Below are 18,191 nucleotides of genomic sequence, written 5' to 3' on the forward strand. Positions count from 1 at the left end.
TTCTGTCCATTGTTATGCCCCTAAGTTGATAGATTTATATTCTAATTTATAGCCCTGAGAAACCATCTGAAAATATTTTTTTTTTTGTTAAGTTCCTATAAGTGGGGATGAGACCATTTCTTTCTGTATAAAATTTTTTATTCTTCATGTTTTTATTGTTTGTTATTGGAGTCATCTGTTTAATAAATAAACAAACCAGTTAACTGAGGCTGTTTCCCCTTTCTTTTAAATTCTATTACAATTATTGCTACTTCATTATGTTGTTTAACATTTTATATTTGGCTTTGTATTTGTTGTCTTATGCTGCTTAGGATTTTTTTAAAAAAAATCTTTTCTGCTAAGCCTGTAATAAATAATGTGTTTGAAAACAAAGTAGGGATAAGGACAAAAGCTTTAATTACATTTCCATTTGTGAAATTTGTGCCAGCACTGTGTCTTTTAAGGAAAAGTTTAGGAGGAAAGGGCAGTGCGATCATCCAAGAATATTGACTGCCAAGCTTCACAAATAAATGATTCTGTGCCTGGGCCAGGAGTACATACATATAAGAAGCCAGGGTTCTTTTTGGCCTTTTGCTTTCTTAAACACACTCAGGCCTGTTTCACTGTTACATTTTCACCTTCTACCTGAAACTATCTCTATAGGTTTCCTTTCCAGGCTGAGGGGGGCAACAGGATTTGCCAGAAGCCTTGCTAAGCCAGCAGAATGCCATATACGTAGCCGCCATGACAGGTATGCCAACAGGGTGGCTGAAATGGAGTCGATCTGTAGGTGAGATGGGGTGGTGTTGGAGAACAGCATACATATGCACCATATCCCATAACCCTTCATTCCAGCATCATGCCTACTGGTACTGTACACTAGCTCTAGACCTAACACAAAGGATTTCCTTCCCATTGACTTAAACAGGAGGAAACCATTTTTAAAAACAGTTGACCCTATATTGATGATGGTTCCACTCACATCACCATGACAGAACAAAGGATATGGGGTAGCTCAGCGTATGTTCAGAGCACAGGAGGGAACAGGGTATGTGGCAGGAAGCTATGGAACTCTGGTGAAGGTAAACGGGGCAAGAGGACACTTTAGTACACAACAGCCTGGCCTCACAGCACACATGGGAACTTGAGGACACCGCTAAGACTCCTCTGCCTAGAACCTCCAGACACACCGAATAGCTGAAGGTGTTCCTAGAATGGAATTGGTGTCATAAAGGACACTGCTCCTCTTACCCTGCTGTCTGTCAATCACTGTCCAAGGTCCTGCTGGGGCAATTAGTTGTCAAAGCCAAATACATGTGTCTTCCCTTTCCCAGATGCTGTTCAGTAAAGACTTTGGTATTGCCAGAAGTGTTGTTTCTTGAGGATCCCTTTCCCACTCCCTAGTATGATATGGCTTCAACTGCCTGTAGGATGGATTTGTGGGGTGGGGGCAATTCACCCTACTATAAGGTATTTTTATATGCTATTTTCTCAGATATACCGGTATGTGTCTTTATGCACACTTTACCCTTGTATATGCATTTTTGTACACATTACTTGGTTGGAGAATTACATTGCAAATTCAGAAATATGCAAATTTTGAAGGATGGCTGGGTTTTTAGTTGTTGTACTGCTTTGGAATATTAATCATGTTCCTATTCTTATTCTTATTATATTTATTTTAAAAATGCCCTCCACAGTGTCACAAACAAAACTAGGAAATCAATTAGTGTTAATGGCACATCCACTGCAAAGTTTTGTTTTGCTCTTCAGTTCTGCTGGCTTCTAGAAGGAATGAAAATAAGGGAAGGAATATTATGGGACGTAGCTTATAGAGATTAAAAAGGAAGACTGAAGGAGAAAAATGTATTATAAGGTGACTTACAAAGCACAAAGTCAATAAAAATCCCTCAAAACAAGCAAATAACAATTCTAACCTTGACAAGGAGAATAAGCACATTAAAAAAAATCAAGCAATATAAGATAATAGAAAAATTATAGTGTACTTTCTAAAAGCAAGTTTCCATAAATGACATTGCATATTTTTCAAATGGCCAATAAGAGACACACACTGACATGCATCCATCTTCTTCTATATAGGAGAAGGCCCCATTGAGTCTTTGAGGGTGGAACTACATATTGCATTAGCAAATATGTTTCTAAACTTGTCCTGGGAATGTCCAAAGTCATCCCTCCTTCCTCACCACTGCCCCACACTGCCAGTTGATTTATTTCAAATACTAGTAAATAGAGAAAATAATAGATTAAAATAGTCTGGGAGGTCAGATGCAGGGAAGGAGTGCAGAGGAAGGATCTGCCTCCACTTCACTGATTTCTCCTGTACATGCTCACCTCTCTAACTGCCTTAATGTTAGAGGGCAAACATTTATAGTTTCACCATAAGCAAGAGCATCTTCATAAGAATGGAGGGAAGAGGGAGAGACACTCTCTAAGACTTGCAATCCCAGGTCATGAAGGGCTTCATAGCTCAAACTGCATGCTGACAAGGAACAGATGAATTGTTGGTGGCCAGGCCTCAGGTGAGTTTCTCCCTTCTTGACAGAGCAAGTATGTGGTTTGCAGGTACTCTTAGATCAAGCATCGCTCCTGAAATCTCTAGGAGTAACTGTAGCCAGAAGTGAATCTTCATAGCTGTCTGCACTACCTCCTTGAGATAGTAAGCTCCAATTTCAGTTGCTGTAATATAGGCCTGCTCTTGAAGGTGGTCCAGAATTTTCTGCAGCCCACTTGTTAACAGGGGTTGGGCTATAGGGAGCATGTGTTGGTGATTCTTCACTTTGTTGTTAAGCCTGATTCAATATATTGGTTATGACCTTTAAACTTCTAAATGTCCTAGGCTCAGCAAACCTATGGGAGTGTCTCCTTCCATATGAACCTGTCAAGCTGTTTAGATCTGCCAGTGAAACCTTGCTCCAAAATTCATTCTACATTAAATAATATCTACAACATTCTATGCCACCAGGTGATGCTTCAGAACTATCTTCAAGAGCAGTGTATTACAATAGTCAAGCATCAAAGTTACAAACGCATGGTGGGTAATTATCTTTCAAAATATCCCCTCCATACCTTTGTTTCATCTTCAAAAGTCAGCACCATACATTCATACTACTGGCGATGATCAAAGGATAATTTTGTTTCTGTTCTTTTTTATTAAAAAGAAGAAGAAGCTGGGGCATGTTCGCTTTATGTAATGAAATATAGCTTTAAAAAAAGATACTGGCACTGTACAAAACTCACATTGATTCCTGTTTATTTTAATCTGTTCTTGCCAGAAGCCACTCCTTAAAATGTTGCTGAAAGAGAACTGAGAAAAAGCTGGTGCTGAATTCTGAGAAAATGCTTTTTTTTTTTTTTTTTTTGCATTGTTGCCCCATGTACAAAAATTTACAGCACATGCCTATCCAGGTCTACTCAGATGTGCATTCCATTGAGTTCAATGCAGCTGACTCCCAAGTCAAGTGGGGTTAAGACTGCAGCATTTATTTATTTTATACCTCTTACACCCCTTCCCCAACCAAAGATAGCTCCCATATTCCTAGCAAGATTGTTTTCTTTTTTAAAAACCCAAGACTCGATTGAATGGTGGTCTATAAACACTGCGCTTAGAATTTCACTCACAACCTCACAGGTTCCCACTTCATCAGTGTACTCACTGGAGGTATCGGGTCAACTCCTGCTGACTGCATCGAGACCAGTGGAAGCGGTGGAAGGCAGCCTGCACAAGAGGGGCCATTATGCTTCCCATCCGGACTTCATCCCCGCACCTGTTTCCTTGGCCATCATGTTCCATGCCTAAACTAGAGGAAAAGATAGCACAACAAAGCCTGTTAAAGAAGTCTTACTCCTTATCGTTTTAATAGAATGGTGGAGTTGGAAAGAAATTTGGAACCAGGATCTGCAATAAAGGATACGACTACCAGCATCCCTAGCAAGCCTGTAAATGGAGACAAACCTCAGGAGCAGCAGCAGGAAGCAAGGAGCAGCAGCTGCCATGAATCTGGCCTCCAGGCACTTCTGTGTACTGGGATGGTGAGCAAGGTAACAGCATCACCTGGCCAGATTCCTGGCTGCCTTCCTCTCGCCATGCTCCAGTTTTTCCATGTCTACCTTAAAATATGGCATGCATAACAAGACACAATATTCCAGATGCAACCTCACTAGTAGAGAATACAGTGGAAGTATTTTAATTTTATTACATTTACATCCTGTCCTTCTTCCATCATGGCAAGGGTCCCATATTGTCACACACCCAGAGACTGACCAGACCCAGACCTGCTCACCATATTCCTGCAGACTATACTGTAGCATGCATATACCTGGGGCCCACACCCTTCTATGATTAAATTAGCTTTTGAGCAGCCCCACTGTTATGCTGGCTCATGTCCAACTTCTGAAGTCTGTCCTTAATTACTTTTCCCATCATGTTTCATTTATTTTTTTCTTACATTCTACTCTTTCTTTGAGAAGCTAAGAGCAGCTTACATGGCCTGTCAATGACCTCCCACCCAGGCACTAATCAGGTCCACACCCACACAGCTTGAGGAGTGCTACAGCGCTCTTGACCGGTCACTAGGCCCATTTGTCAACGAACAAAATTTGGATGAAGTTGGAGACTTCTGAAAGAGGATTTATCATTCCACCACAACACTGCAGACATACACTGTGAAGCAATATCTCATTCCCCTGTCAGAGAAATGACCTTTCATTTCCCTCCATGTTCTTTTTAGAGGAAGATTCAGGAATAAATGAAAAGAAATGCATCAAAGATATAGAGAGCCAAATCATGTGTAGATTCTTAAGAGGACAGGAAAGTCCTCAGTAATAACTAAGAGAAGAAACAGAAAAGCGTCCACAGGCTATCCTAGTCTAATAGAAAGGGTTGAGGGAAAATGCATCTCTGAGAGTCCTTATTCTATTGAGATGCTGAAGGCATTTCATTCAGGATTAAAAATGAGGATTTACTACTACCTTCCCGCCTAATGGCATCAGGTTTCATCCATCGGGCACTGTTCTCACACAAGATCCCTTGGAACAAACATTAACAAAATTCATAGGCGCCGACTCCATGGGGCCTGAGGGGGCCCGAGCCCCCTCAAAAATTCGTTTGGGGGGGCTCCGCCCCCCAATAATCTCAGGCGCCCCTCCAGCAGAGCGCCACCGCCGCCCCTCCCCCAGCCCAAAATGCACAGGGTCGGGCTGCATGCCTCCTGCCCTCCCTCCCGAGCAAAAGCTCCACCCAATTTCCTTCGGAGCTGATTAATAGGCGCAGCACGCTCTCCCCTATTCGCTCACGAGGAGGCGGCGCCACTTTATCTGCATATTCATGAGCTTATTTATTATTCATGAGCTTCCGCGGGCTCCCCCAATGTTTTTTATAAGTCGGCGCCCCTGATTAACATGTTTGTTGTGCAGGAGAAGTGCTTTGGTAAGCTGCGATCACATGCCCATTCCAAGGTAAGGAAATAAATCTAAAGAACCTGTCATCCACCAAACTGAACTGAGTCTACATATTGTAGGCCCAGCCTTCCAGTGTCTGCCATTGTGGGCAAATAAGAATAATGAGAAAGTTTAAGAGGCCACTGGCAGGATGCCATTCATGCACGGTGGGAGGTATTTGGTCTGATCCAGTTGTGCAAGCCAATCCTAAAGGTGAATCTCTAGTGGATGAATGGTGCATGAATGGAGCCATATACCACACATAAGTGCTACTTACACGTGTCCAGTTTCATGGGCTACAACAAAGGCTGAAGAGAAGCCATCTTCATGGTTCAGTGTGCAACTTCGGACTGGATGACACATGCCAGTAACTGGAGCATAGCCTATTAGGGAGAATGTGAGATATGAAAAGATGCATGTAAAAGAACTCTTTAAGTATGCCAATCAGTAGTAAGCATTCCAGCAGGTGTCTTATTTAAATAAGTGGGAAATAGAGGAAAACACTGGGGGCGGAGGTGAGGGGGCAGGGGCAGAAACTCTTAGGCAAAAGGAGCCCACAATTGACAGCAATTGACCGGATCCTCCCAGGGATCGACCAGTCGATCAAGATCAACCTGCTGGACAACCCTGATCTACAAGATACAATCTTGGCTACCCTTGGTCTGTGGTTAACTGAATGGCCCCATTAAATCCTAGTGTAGGTTTGGGAAAGAGGAAAAAGCAACGATGAGCTACAATTTTAAAATCATGTTGCTGGTGTTTTTTTTTAAGGCTCCCTAGAGAAATAACTAGGCACTCTAAGCCCAGTACTTTTGGAAATTCTTGAGTGTGAAATGGGTTCTTCAGTCAGAGTTATATTTGAAGAACTATTCATGCTTTCCAACTGAGAAATCTTGGCTGTTTCCAAAAGCACTTGCACTGTATTTTGGCTAGTCTGCTAACTTGTAAGACTTCTTTGGTTTGGTTAAGATTTAAAAGAAAATATCCCTCAAATGCCTTTGAAGCTGAAAAACAAATATGGATTAAAGAAGTCAGAAACAAACAACAGCAGAGAAATAGCAATGGGCTAAATTTCCCCTTTAAGGCCAAATATCAGATGGTGCTAAAAGATACGAGGGTGAGAGAAGCATGATCTAGGAGCCATACCTTTTGTGTGATGGGCTGCCCTTCAACATGGAACTTACCTTGCATACCAGAGGGGCCAAAATCCTGTCTAGTGAGAAATATTGCGTGGTCATGATATTCTGCATGCCCAGTATCAGGTTTCTGTTGTAAGTAGGCCCAGCGACACACATTCTCTAAACTTTGAGAAGGGTTACCGATCTCAATCAAACTTGTGGACTAGATCAAGAAAGAAAGAAAGAAAGAGAGAGAGAGAGTAACAGAGTTACAATTTGTTTTTTAGCTAGCCTGTCTTAGCCCAGAGCCTCTGGAATATATGTGTTCACTTCAGCACGGAATTACTAATCCATTATGGTAATGGTACAACCACAAACAAAGGCCTTAGTCTTAAGCCCACTTATTTATGGATAAAAGTAATTTGTTCCCTTTTACAGTGGTGGTTACTTATCTCACAAGAAGACAGAATTGGAGTTGATCTTACACAAAGGAAACATAAATCTTCCATTTTAGATGCGTTTTGACAAAGGCATCTCATGTCTATGAAGTCAAGTGGGACTTAACATACCAGAGGATGGAAAAAAACCACGACTAAGTGCAGTGCTTTTTTTAAAGCTCTGAGTTGCCAAACATTTTAAAGAAGGGACCACATCAAATGAGTATTGTATTCTGGCTGCTTTGCTAGACAAAGTAATATGGGACAAAGAACAGCTTCTTATGCAATGTTTTGTACCCAATGCTGGAAAATTAAAATACATAAATGCCGAATCAGCTGTGAAAGCCACAGGCATCTTTTATTTGTTGCTTGTATCACAAGTGTTAAATATGGCATTTATTTAACACTTCAAAAAATGATGAAATGGGAATATATACAATTTTATACTCAGGGGTCTATACTTTACGTAAGAAGCTGCCCTACGGCAGGGTGTACAGGAGACTTGCAGGCTAGATTTGTGATGCCCATCCTCTAACTGCACCTATCAAAATGAAAAAGGAGTAATTCTGCATAAATTCTGTCCCCCTGCCCCAATTTAATATAAGCATAATCGATTATCCAAATTAGTCTCCATCATAACCTAATCTGTTTTATAATTCAACAGTTACATGTAAAATTCCTGGTAATGTAGAAATTATGGTAGGTATTCCTTTGTGTGAAACAGCCTTATTTGGCCATGATAAACTAATCAAAGAAAAGAACCACCATAGAATTACTCCTTATTGATATTGATAGGAGTGACAGTAGTCTCCCCACAAGGAGCTGTGCTCCAAATTTCAAAGACTGATGTTTGTGTAAGTACCATAATTTGATCTGAAAACCAAACCGATTGGTCAAGCTGTCTTGTATGGAACTGATGGCTCATCCAGATTTCCTGTTGCCCTGCACTTTCCAGGCAGAGATCTGGGATTTAAAGTTCTGTTTCCAAGCGTAGTTTTTTGTGTGTATATGTGGGTTTGTTTGTTTTTGCCTCAGTGCTTTTCCTGAGAAAACCTGTGTTTTACCGCTTAATCGGAGCAAATGGCAATTGGGTCTAAACCTCTAACATTCAATGACAGACCCATCTATTCACAAAAATGCCGCTGTACCACTAATGTGACCCAGTTTTGACCGTGCAAGCAGCTCTCATTCAGCTGAAGACTGAGGAATAATCATATTGTAAATAAATGCTGAGTATACCAACTCACAGGGGCATAAAACTGTGTGACTACTTGGCACATTAATTTTCAAACATACCAATATAATTGAGGGACGCGGGTGGCGCTGTGGGCTAAAGCCTCAGCGCCTAGGGCTTGCCGATCGAAAGGTCGGCGGTTCGAATCCCCGCGGCGGGGTGCGCTCCCGCTGCTCGGTCCCAGCGCCTGCCCACCTAGCAGTTCGAAAGCACCCCCGGGGGCAAGTAGATAAATAGGTACCGCTTACCAGCGGGAAGGTAAACGGCGTTCCGTGTGCGGCCCTGGCTCGCCAGAGCAGCGTTGTCACGCTGGCCACGTGACCCGGAAGTGTCTTCGGACAGCGCTGGCCCCCGGCCAATAGATGTGAGATGGGCGCACAAACCCAGAGTCTGTCAAGACTGGCCCGTTCGGGCAGGGGTACCTTTACCTTTACCTTACCAATATAATATGATAAGCTATGGAATAATTAAAGAAAGTTGGTGATATATAAATGGGTGGTTGATTGTGTATGAAACTGAATCTGAATATATATATATATATATATATATATATATATATATATATATATATGCTTTCGTAGATTTTCACGGGTACAGGAATGCAGGTTTTGGTGTCTTCGGGTGTCTTCCCGTGTAAGAGTCGGGGTGTCTGTGCGACGTTTCGACGAGGTCTCACTCGTCATCTTCAGGCTGGTGCTTTCGGCTTCTTGTTACTGGAACAGAGCAGAATCTGGTGTTTGAGTTCCTATAAATACTGTTGAGGGGTGTGGTGTATAGCCTCCAACGTTCTGGGCAGAGAGGAAGTTCCTAGATTAGTGTGCCTTTTCTTCTTTTGTTCCTTAATTACTTGAGGGATATCTTGAGTGATTTCATGAGTGATATTCTGAATACCACTGGGTGGGTCATTAAGTGTAGATTAGTTGCTAAAGCTTTTGTGTCTTGACCTCTTGAGCTTGTGAAGAGTTTTTCTGAGAAGATGGCTGTGCTGCATTTAGTTGTAAACTCCGTAGCCAAGACTCTCATCTCCAGAACCAAACGCCTGGCTGACAAAGACCACTTGACAACTGAGTTACAGAATCTCTCAAATGTGTTAATCGCCAATGGATACCAGAAAAACAGGGTTACGAAGCTAATCCAAAAAGAAACACCCCCCAAAAACCAAGACACAGAAGAAAACAATGGCATGGCCCTCCTTCCTTATATCAAGGGCACTACAGACAAAATCAGCAAAATCCTCCATAAACACAATATCAAAACAGCCTTCTGCACCAACCAAAAAATAGCCAATATCCTCAGAAACCCAAAAGACAAAATCCAGCTGGAAAACCAAGGGGTCTATGAAATACCCTGCAAAGTCTGCCCAGCCACGTACATTGGACAAACAAACAGACGAATAAATGCACGTATCGCAGAACACAAGAATGCCGTCAAAAAAGAAGAAAAAACTTCCTCTCTTTTCCAACACATGAAAGAAACAGGACACGAAATTAATTTTGCAGATTCCAAATTGCTCTTTAACATGGAACATCACCACAAGAGAATAATCATGGAAGCCATCGAGATAGAGAAACACCCTCACAACATGAACAAGCGTGACGACACGTCCCGCCTGCCAGACATCTGGAAATTAGCCCTCCCCACAAAAACCGACACCAGAACCAGAGGCACACAGAACGCCGTCACCAATCAACCACACCAGACCCAAACCCAGACCCTCTCCACAGACATATTACAGACTCCATCCAGTAGCCAAACTATAGTGGCACCTCCGGATGCTGCACCCCCCTGCAATCCCTACACAGATCTGGCTGGCACAAGGCACAAAACCACAGCTCGCCCCTATACACGAAGCCAAGCCAGAGCACAACTAAATGCAGCACAGCCATCTTCTCAGAAAAACTCTTCACAAGCTCAAGAGGTCAAGACACAAAAGCTTTAGCAACTAATCTACACTTAATGACCCACCCAGTGGTATTCAGAATATCACTCATGAAATCACTCAAGATATCCCTCAAGTAATTAAGGAACAAAAGAAGAAAAGGCACACTAATCTAGGAACTTCCTCTCTGCCCAGAACGTTGGAGGCTATACACCACACCCCTCAACAGTATTTATAGGAACTCAAACACCAGATTCTGCTCTGTTCCAGTAACAAGAAGCCGAAAGCACCAGCCTGAAGATGACGAGTGAGACTTCGTCGAAACGTCGCACAGACACCCCGACTCTTACACGGGAAGACACCCGAAGACACCAAAACCTGCATTCCTATACCCGTGAAAATCTACGAAAGCATATATATATATATATATATATATTCTTGTAAGCTGTCCTGTGAATGAAGTGGAAGGGGAAAGGTATATATTTTGTTAAGAAACAAAGGATACATTCCCACCCCAAATACTCTTGTACAGAGGGAGCGAAAACTTGCAGCTGGTAGAATATAAGGCCTGGCACTGGACACTGGCATTTCCAACCTTTTGCAATGTTCTACTGGCTGTTTCTTACAACATTTAAACCTTCCCAAAATCTGGAAGTGCATCACATGATGCAACTGCCTGGATCCCTTATCCCTTACACCAGAGGTGAGGAGCGTCTGATCCTTCAGGTGCCAAACCCGCAGCAGCCCTAGCCAATGTGACCAATGGTCAGGGAATTGTAGTCCTTCAACATCTAGCAGTCACAGGTTCCTCAGTGAAATTAGAATATGGAGCCATTTGCAATGTTGTCGGAGATGCCAAAAAATAATAATAGTGCAATAGTAGAAAATGGTACAGATCTGAGGAACCTCCTTTGTTCAGAAGATGATAACCCTGACTGTGCACCAGAAACAACTACAGTATCCCATCACCAGCTACCCTGGCTGGCATCTATCTCTTATTTATTTCCCCAGCATGACAACTATGATTAGCGCATGAATCCTAGTATCTGCTTCCATGGGGGAGTTCAACAATATATATATATGGTTGCTGCTACAAGATGGTTTCCAGTGCTAAGCATAAACTGCAGGACAACAAGCAACTGTTTTTGTTTGTTTGTTACTTTTGCCCTGCAAGATATATTTCAAAATTTCTTCTGGCTTTGAAGAACGTCTCCATCACTACATCTGAAAAAATCTCAGCCAGCTGTCTCTAGTTGAAAACAGCTTGGTTGATCTGTGTTGTCTCACGCAGCTATACCACATGTAACGAATTGTTATTCAGGAAGCTTCCCAACGCCCTTACAAATGAGCTTGCACAGATACAAATGAACTGCCAGTTTTGGTGGTGAGCAGAACCATACTTTTTGGGGTTGGGCAGGGAATACAGATTGAATTCTATCCTGTGGCATTCAATGATGTTTAAGATGTTCTTACAGCATTTTGGATTACAGTATACAGTGGACACTAGGGTTGCGAACGTGATCCGATTCGGCGCTTCTGCGCATGCGTGACCGCCAAAATCCAGAAGTAACCCATTCCGGTACTGCCGGGTTTCAGCGGTCTGTAACCTGAAAAAACGCAACCTGAAGCATCTGTAACCCGAGGTACGACTGTATACTATCTGGAACCTTTTAATTCTGGCAAAAAGAAGAGAAAAGGAACAGGTTCTGTTGTTGGCAAAAAAATGAAGACGGCATTAGCATTTATTTAGGCTGCAATCCTGTTGACATCCACCTTCCACCTGGCAGTAAGTTTGACTGACCTCAGTCAGGTTTCTGAGTATACATGCTTAAGACTTTCATGTGAAAACAGAAATTGCTGGTATCCGTTTGTCTGGAGTTATCTGCTTGAATCCCACTAGGTCCAATGGAATTGCGAAAGTTTTTTCTTAACAGGCCATCTGGTTGATCACTGTGAGACTGGCCTGATCCAGCGGCTCTTCTTATGCTCCCTAGCGCGTGTGCTTAGGATTGCAGCCATTGTCCCTTCCAGGCAATACTACACTGCAATACACTTGCAGAAATACCAGGTTGTTTACGGACATGTTTCTTGAGCATTCGCCCTGTTTTGTTTGCACAAAGTTTGCAAGGATACTATACTACATCGGTGGTTTACTGAGTATTCACTCTGATTTGTTTAGACAGCATTATGCAATGTTCCATTCAAGCAACTGTAATCCCACACATTTCCCCATCACTTTCCTGATATTGGAATGAATAAATTAGGCTCGTTGAGCAACAGCAATGAATCCCACCCAGGATGTTGGGCTGTGACCTGGGAGACCACGGTTCAAATCCCCGCTCAGCCATCAAGCTCACTGGGTGGCATTGGGCCAGTCACTCTCTCTCAGCCTAGCCCACCTTGCTGGGGTGTGAGGATCAAATGGGTTGGGGAGAACCATGTGACCCACCTTGAAGACCTCGAAGGAAAAAGGGGTATATCAATGTAATACAGTGGTGCCTCGCAAGACGAAAAGAATGCGTTCTGTGATTCTCTTCGTCTAGCGGTTTTTTCGTCTTGCGAAGCAAGCCCATTGACAGATTAGCGGATTAGCGCTATTAGCGGCTTTTAGCGGCTTATCTGCTGATCGGATCAGCTGATAAGCGGCTTAGCGGCTTAGAAAAAGGGGGGGAGGGGAAAAAACCCGCAGGAACTCGCAAGACATTGTCGTCTTGCGAAGCAAGCCCATAGGAAATTCGTTTTGCGAAGCACCTCCAAAACGGAAAACTCTTTCATCTAGCGAGTTTTCCGTCTTGCAAGGCATTCGTCTTGCGGGGCACCACTGTAAATAGAAACATAGCGACAGTCTGGATGTGGTCCAGCTAGGAAGGTCTTCTGCATTTCCTGCATTGCAGGGGGTTGGACTAGATGACGCTCTGGGGTCCCTTCCAACTCTACAATTCTATGATTCTAACACCAGGGATAACTCCATACGTACATTGCATATGTTAATGTGGCCCTAATGCTAACCTTGGAGAAGCACCCTGGAGCTTCTCCTATATGCACAAGGAGTTCTAGAAAAGAACATCAGAGGAGTCTGTCATATGAGGCCAATGGCCCACGTAGTCCAGCATCCTGCTCTCACAGCGAGCAAACAGTTGCCTATGGGGAGGCCAATAATCTATGAAGAGTGCACCTCATCTGCTCCCAGCTATTTGTCAGGAAACATCTAAACGTGGGTTTAAACATCCTCGAAACATCAATTGTTCAACGGTTCTTATGCAGTCAACGGAACACATTGCTTTGCTGAGTGTGACCCAAAACATTAGATTAAATGATATTTGGGTATGAACAACAGAGTCTGGGATTGCTCTAGTGCCCTGTACTGTTATTTTCCTTCCTCTAAAGCATCTGGAACCAATTACTGTCAGGAGAAGGATTCCAGATACAATGGAAAACACTGGTCTGAGTCACCAGCACCACGCTGAGGTTTCTGAAGAAATACTGGTTCAAAAATGTAATAATCTATAAAATCTTGATGGGTTACTGCATCCCATCATACTGGGGAAATAAATGTGAGTATATTTCCCTCCCTCCTGATCCACGGGATTCTTAGATCAATAGAAACTCATGTTACGGCAAGTATATTGTAATTGTAAAAGGGACGGAGTCTTGCTCTGTGGCAAGACTCTGTCCCCTTGGCAATGCAGGTAACTGGCTTATACCAGATCACACTAGCACAGGGCTAGTTGACAGAAGCCTTCCTTTCTATGGCCTGATCCTTTCAGCTGAAGGTGCCAAGTTTTGAATTTGGGACCTTCTTAATGAAAAGCATTGCTACTCTGCTCGCTGATGTCTCTGTCCCAAAACCATAGATTTAAAATAAAGCATTTTAGTATTCAGATATATTTCCTCAGAAGAAAGAACTGAGGTTTCTTAAGCACTGGCTGAAAAGAAGCAGGGTATCTTACTAGGTTCTACTGCTACAGGCACTACAGCTAGTTATGGCAAAGGAACATCTTCATCTGTGTAGGCCTCACACAGAAGTGACCTTAAAAAGCTCTGTTGAGAGAGTCTCGGCTTTACCGCAGGTCCAAAGGCAGGAACTTCTAACTCCCTGCAGAGTGCAGGCAGGCTTGTCTTCCTAACTCACTGCAATCATTTTGGACCACGGTGAATGCCATCCTATTTAAAAGAGCCTTTTCTCTTGCTGGGTGTGGTTGCCTGGCACTTAGATAAGGCATGCTTTCATTATTCTCTGCTATTTATTGTTTTTAATGTTTTTAAAACAAATTTTCAAAGCAAAATTCTTATTGCTTGGGGGAACACTGCTGAGAAGCATGGTGAAATTTAAAAAAAACAAATATTCAATTTTTTAAGTGAAGGTGTCCCCCCCAACTTTTGAATTGAACTGGGCATTAGAAGAATGGGATGTGATGGGTAGGATCCTGTTTAGTGCTGCTGTTGAGTTCCAGCTAGCCAGCTATACTCCATTCCAGCATACTCCACTCCATTTCCCCTCACCCAGTTTTCTGGCCCCTCCAGTACGTTAGCATTCTGTGCCCACTAGGCATGCTTAGTCCACATTGAGCTGCATATGAAGTTCCCTCCACCCTCCTTTAGGGTCCCCCCCATATATTCTGGAATTTCCATGGGTCTGCTGGCATCCCTTTTTGCCTACATAAAAATTCCCACTCAAATGATAAGTTCACTCTTAAGGATATATGGTTATTCGTTGCTGGCAGCTGTGGGCAGCTAGTTCCAGAAAGCAATTGGAAGTCCTTTAGATGCCTTTGTTTTAGCTTGAAAGGGTGACTTTCAAAACGTATCCATTAGGTGGTGCTCCAGCTGTAACTTCTGACAATTCTATGCCATCCTTGAGAATACATGAAAACTTCCCGGGGATAAAATACTCATCTTGTTAGATTTTAAAAAGAGCATTGATAATACTGTTGATAGTCAAATTGAAGAGCAACATAGCACCCAAGTTTGAGACAATAAAACAACGTGTTCATTTGCCATCAGAAATGACTAAGGGCACTAGTTCTTTTCAAAATATTTTCCTCCAAATTGTTTACTTGGCTTATTTGATTATTTCCCTCTGTCATATGAACTAGGCAAGTTATTATGAAAAGAAAAGAACAAGGAAAGAAAAACAAAGCATCTGGAACCCATGGTAACAGATCTCACAACAATAACAAACACAATCAGAAAAGTGTCATTTTGGGTTTAAAGGATTGTGAGCTTTATTTCATGGCAGTGGCTTATTAGATTTCCCCTCTAATACTGTAATATAAGTATAACGCTCAAGCAGAAACGTTATATCAGCAATAAAATATTAGACGATGCAGTGACTGGCAAGCAATGTAATTTGGGGTGGGAGCAAGGGGAAGAAAACATGGCACGCTGTCAATCTCATAAAAAAGGGAAATAATTTACCATTTACAACTGGGATGAAGGGAAGTGAGTGTGTAATATGTAGCTGTAAGGACTACATTGCACTTCTACTCTAAAGTATGAATTCCAGTTCTGTTTCTGAGGGCATCTGCATCATGCTTTGAAATCTGGCTCTATAGAGAGGACTTCTCTCCCTCTTTCCGCTAATGGGAATAATGGCCGGCCCCAGGATTCTTTCCTCACAGATACAAAATTCCAGCTTTCACTTCTGATTGGAAACGGATTAAGAGAGTGGCTGGAAGATGGATAGGAAGAAAGATGCGGAAAATGCTTCCACTGGAGATTTGGTGAAGATGTCAAGTGGTATGAACGACAGGGAACTGGCAAGCACCTGTGGAGAACAGGCCGAGGATAAAGAGATGATCTGAAGAATACAAAGGGAAGGGATACAACTTAAGGATGTCATGCTGAGCAATGAACCCAATAGCCCCTTACTGACTGGAGCCGAACTTTATTCGCACTTGGGATGTCAGATTATTTCACCAGAAATGGAAATGTGAGCAGAAAGCACCACAATTTGCTTGCTCACCCAAGAACAGAAACAAAAATTGTACAACTAGCGTTCCAATTCAGTATCACAGATTGTTTTCTTAGTCTGTGAAAGTTACATAAATAATTATGTCATTCTCTGCCTTGTTTTTGACATTTCCCTTCCATTAAAATGCATTGAATTATGCAGTCAATAACAAAGTGAATGATGAAGGTTTTAGTGGAATCCAAACCATAGCAGAACTGAATCGGAGCTGATTGCGACAATCACAGGATGGGACAGAAATGTCTGCCTCTTGACATTCCTACTTCTCACCCACACTTGTCCCTAATGCACCCATAATCCCTTACACAAAAAACCTGAAGATTTAGGGGTGGGGGGTTGACATTGGATCACAGCAAAATGCTGCACTCCAGCTTGGCCAGCTTGGCTATTTTGTTCCTCTCCAAAATCCATCATAACACATTTTGCTGGAAGCAGTGAACTTGTGGGGCGGGGGAGACAACTACTCAAAGTTGCATTAAAAATAATTTCATGAAATCTTACAGCTGCCTTCCTTGGAACTGCATCACAGTCTAAAGGAGAAAATTGTCTCTCAACATTTGGTTCGTCTCTGTTTCGGGTAACATACATCTTACAATGAACAATATAGATTATCAAAGGTGTTTTTAAAAAAATCAAAAAATCACAAGAATAAACAGATATGGAAAAACAAGCTCTTGCCGTGATCTCCAACCCTGAAGGCATCACTTAACCTGCCATTCTAAGCTGAAACAAATCTGCTATGCCAGAAGTTAACGCTAGAGAAAGGGTGGCCAATTCTAGAACCCTGGAAGGTCATCTTGACATTGTCTCAATGACCACCAGTGCATTTTGCCACACAATCCAAACCCTCCACATTTCATTGTGGTATTGTATAATATTTATACAAATTATACTATAAACCCTTCAAGACTGGGCAAAAAAGGAACCATTGAAACTTCAGGATGTTTTCAAACTAATGCATTATGTAAATGCTGTGGACCAATAAGGAAGATCATATTTATATAGCATTTGGAAGAATGGAACATTGTTGCAACAATGCATTATCACCACCTTTGGCTTAAAAACAATATTTTTAAATATTCTATATTGTATCATGCCATCTGTAATCTTCAGCTATGTACTAGTTAGTGTTGGATAACAGAACCATTCAATCATGCTTGCCTCAATTTCAGTTTAAATTCACTACATACTTTCAAATTACCATAATAGAGATCTTTGAACAACTATACCTGTTTGGTCAATTTTCTTAAATAATGAAATTTCAAGTGACTATATTTTTCTGAGCCGAGTTTGAATTTACTTATGCATTTGTTTTACTGTGCCAGGTAATATTAGAAACAAATACTGAAGAGAATGGTTTGTTAAGAAATCTCCAAGCCATTGAGAAACTAGTTGCTATGCAACATACAGTACTGTTCAAGTTATCCTCAACATCACAGGGTGCATTGTATGAAATAAAACAATCTTCTTAATAAAAAACTCAAAAAAGTAGCATATCCTTTCATACATTCTTGACAGTTGCTGATCAAAGATGTGCTTATTGTGATTGCTTATTTAGTATTTTTATTTTTATTGATATTCAGTGATAATTAATTGGTAACATAAGTGTTGTTTCACTCATATTTTGTTTTCCTTTCCCTGAACTGAATGAGATTCAGATCAACCTTTGTATGATCCAAGCTGGTCAAGATTAGGGATGCTATAATACTGTAGCATGTTCAGTTTGAGAAACAGGTTGCATCCTATGCCAGTCCTAGACCTGATGATGTTAACAGACTCAGCTAATTTAGGTTCATTAATGTCAAAGGGTCTACTCTGGGTAGACCTTAGTTGAGTACAGTTCTATAGTTTTGCTTGCATATGCAAAAGCAGAAGTAAAGGGATGCTCATCCTCAGAGTGAATTTATTCCCTTCTCCCACTCCTAGCTGTATCGTACTTATCCCATGAATCTTGCCCAGTACACAGTGAGTTTCTACAAAAGCACAGGTAGTCTCCACTGGGTGATGGGATTATGTGATAATAAGCATTCTCTTGGTGAATTCAATTAAACAATATGGCTGGGAGACCTCAGCATCTCCATGAGATCTGGAGCAGTGCTCGGCTTCCTTTGGAGGA

At 41.9% G+C, this 18,191-nt stretch overlaps 1 protein-coding gene across 3 annotated transcripts in view; it reads right to left on the bottom strand.

The window, feature by feature from the left end:
• The window catches only part of ADAMTS2 (ADAM metallopeptidase with thrombospondin type 1 motif 2), a 333,580-nt gene that overhangs the window by 45,042 nt on the left and 270,347 nt on the right, over positions 1–18,191 (bottom strand). For all 3 annotated transcript variants that reach the window (XM_082211476.1, XM_082211475.1, XM_082211477.1), the window contains 3 exons: positions 6,621–6,777; positions 5,714–5,819; positions 3,654–3,797 (listed from right to left, as the gene is read on the bottom strand). In XM_082211476.1, the coding sequence (XP_082067602.1) occupies positions 3,654–3,797; positions 5,714–5,819; positions 6,621–6,777 (407 nt within the window). The remainder of the gene's footprint in view (positions 1–3,653; positions 3,798–5,713; positions 5,820–6,620; positions 6,778–18,191) is intronic.

This window comes from Podarcis vaucheri, assembly GCF_965113315.1.
Source record: "Podarcis vaucheri genome assembly, chromosome: 2".
Classification (NCBI taxonomy): Eukaryota; Metazoa; Chordata; class Lepidosauria; order Squamata; family Lacertidae; genus Podarcis; species Podarcis vaucheri.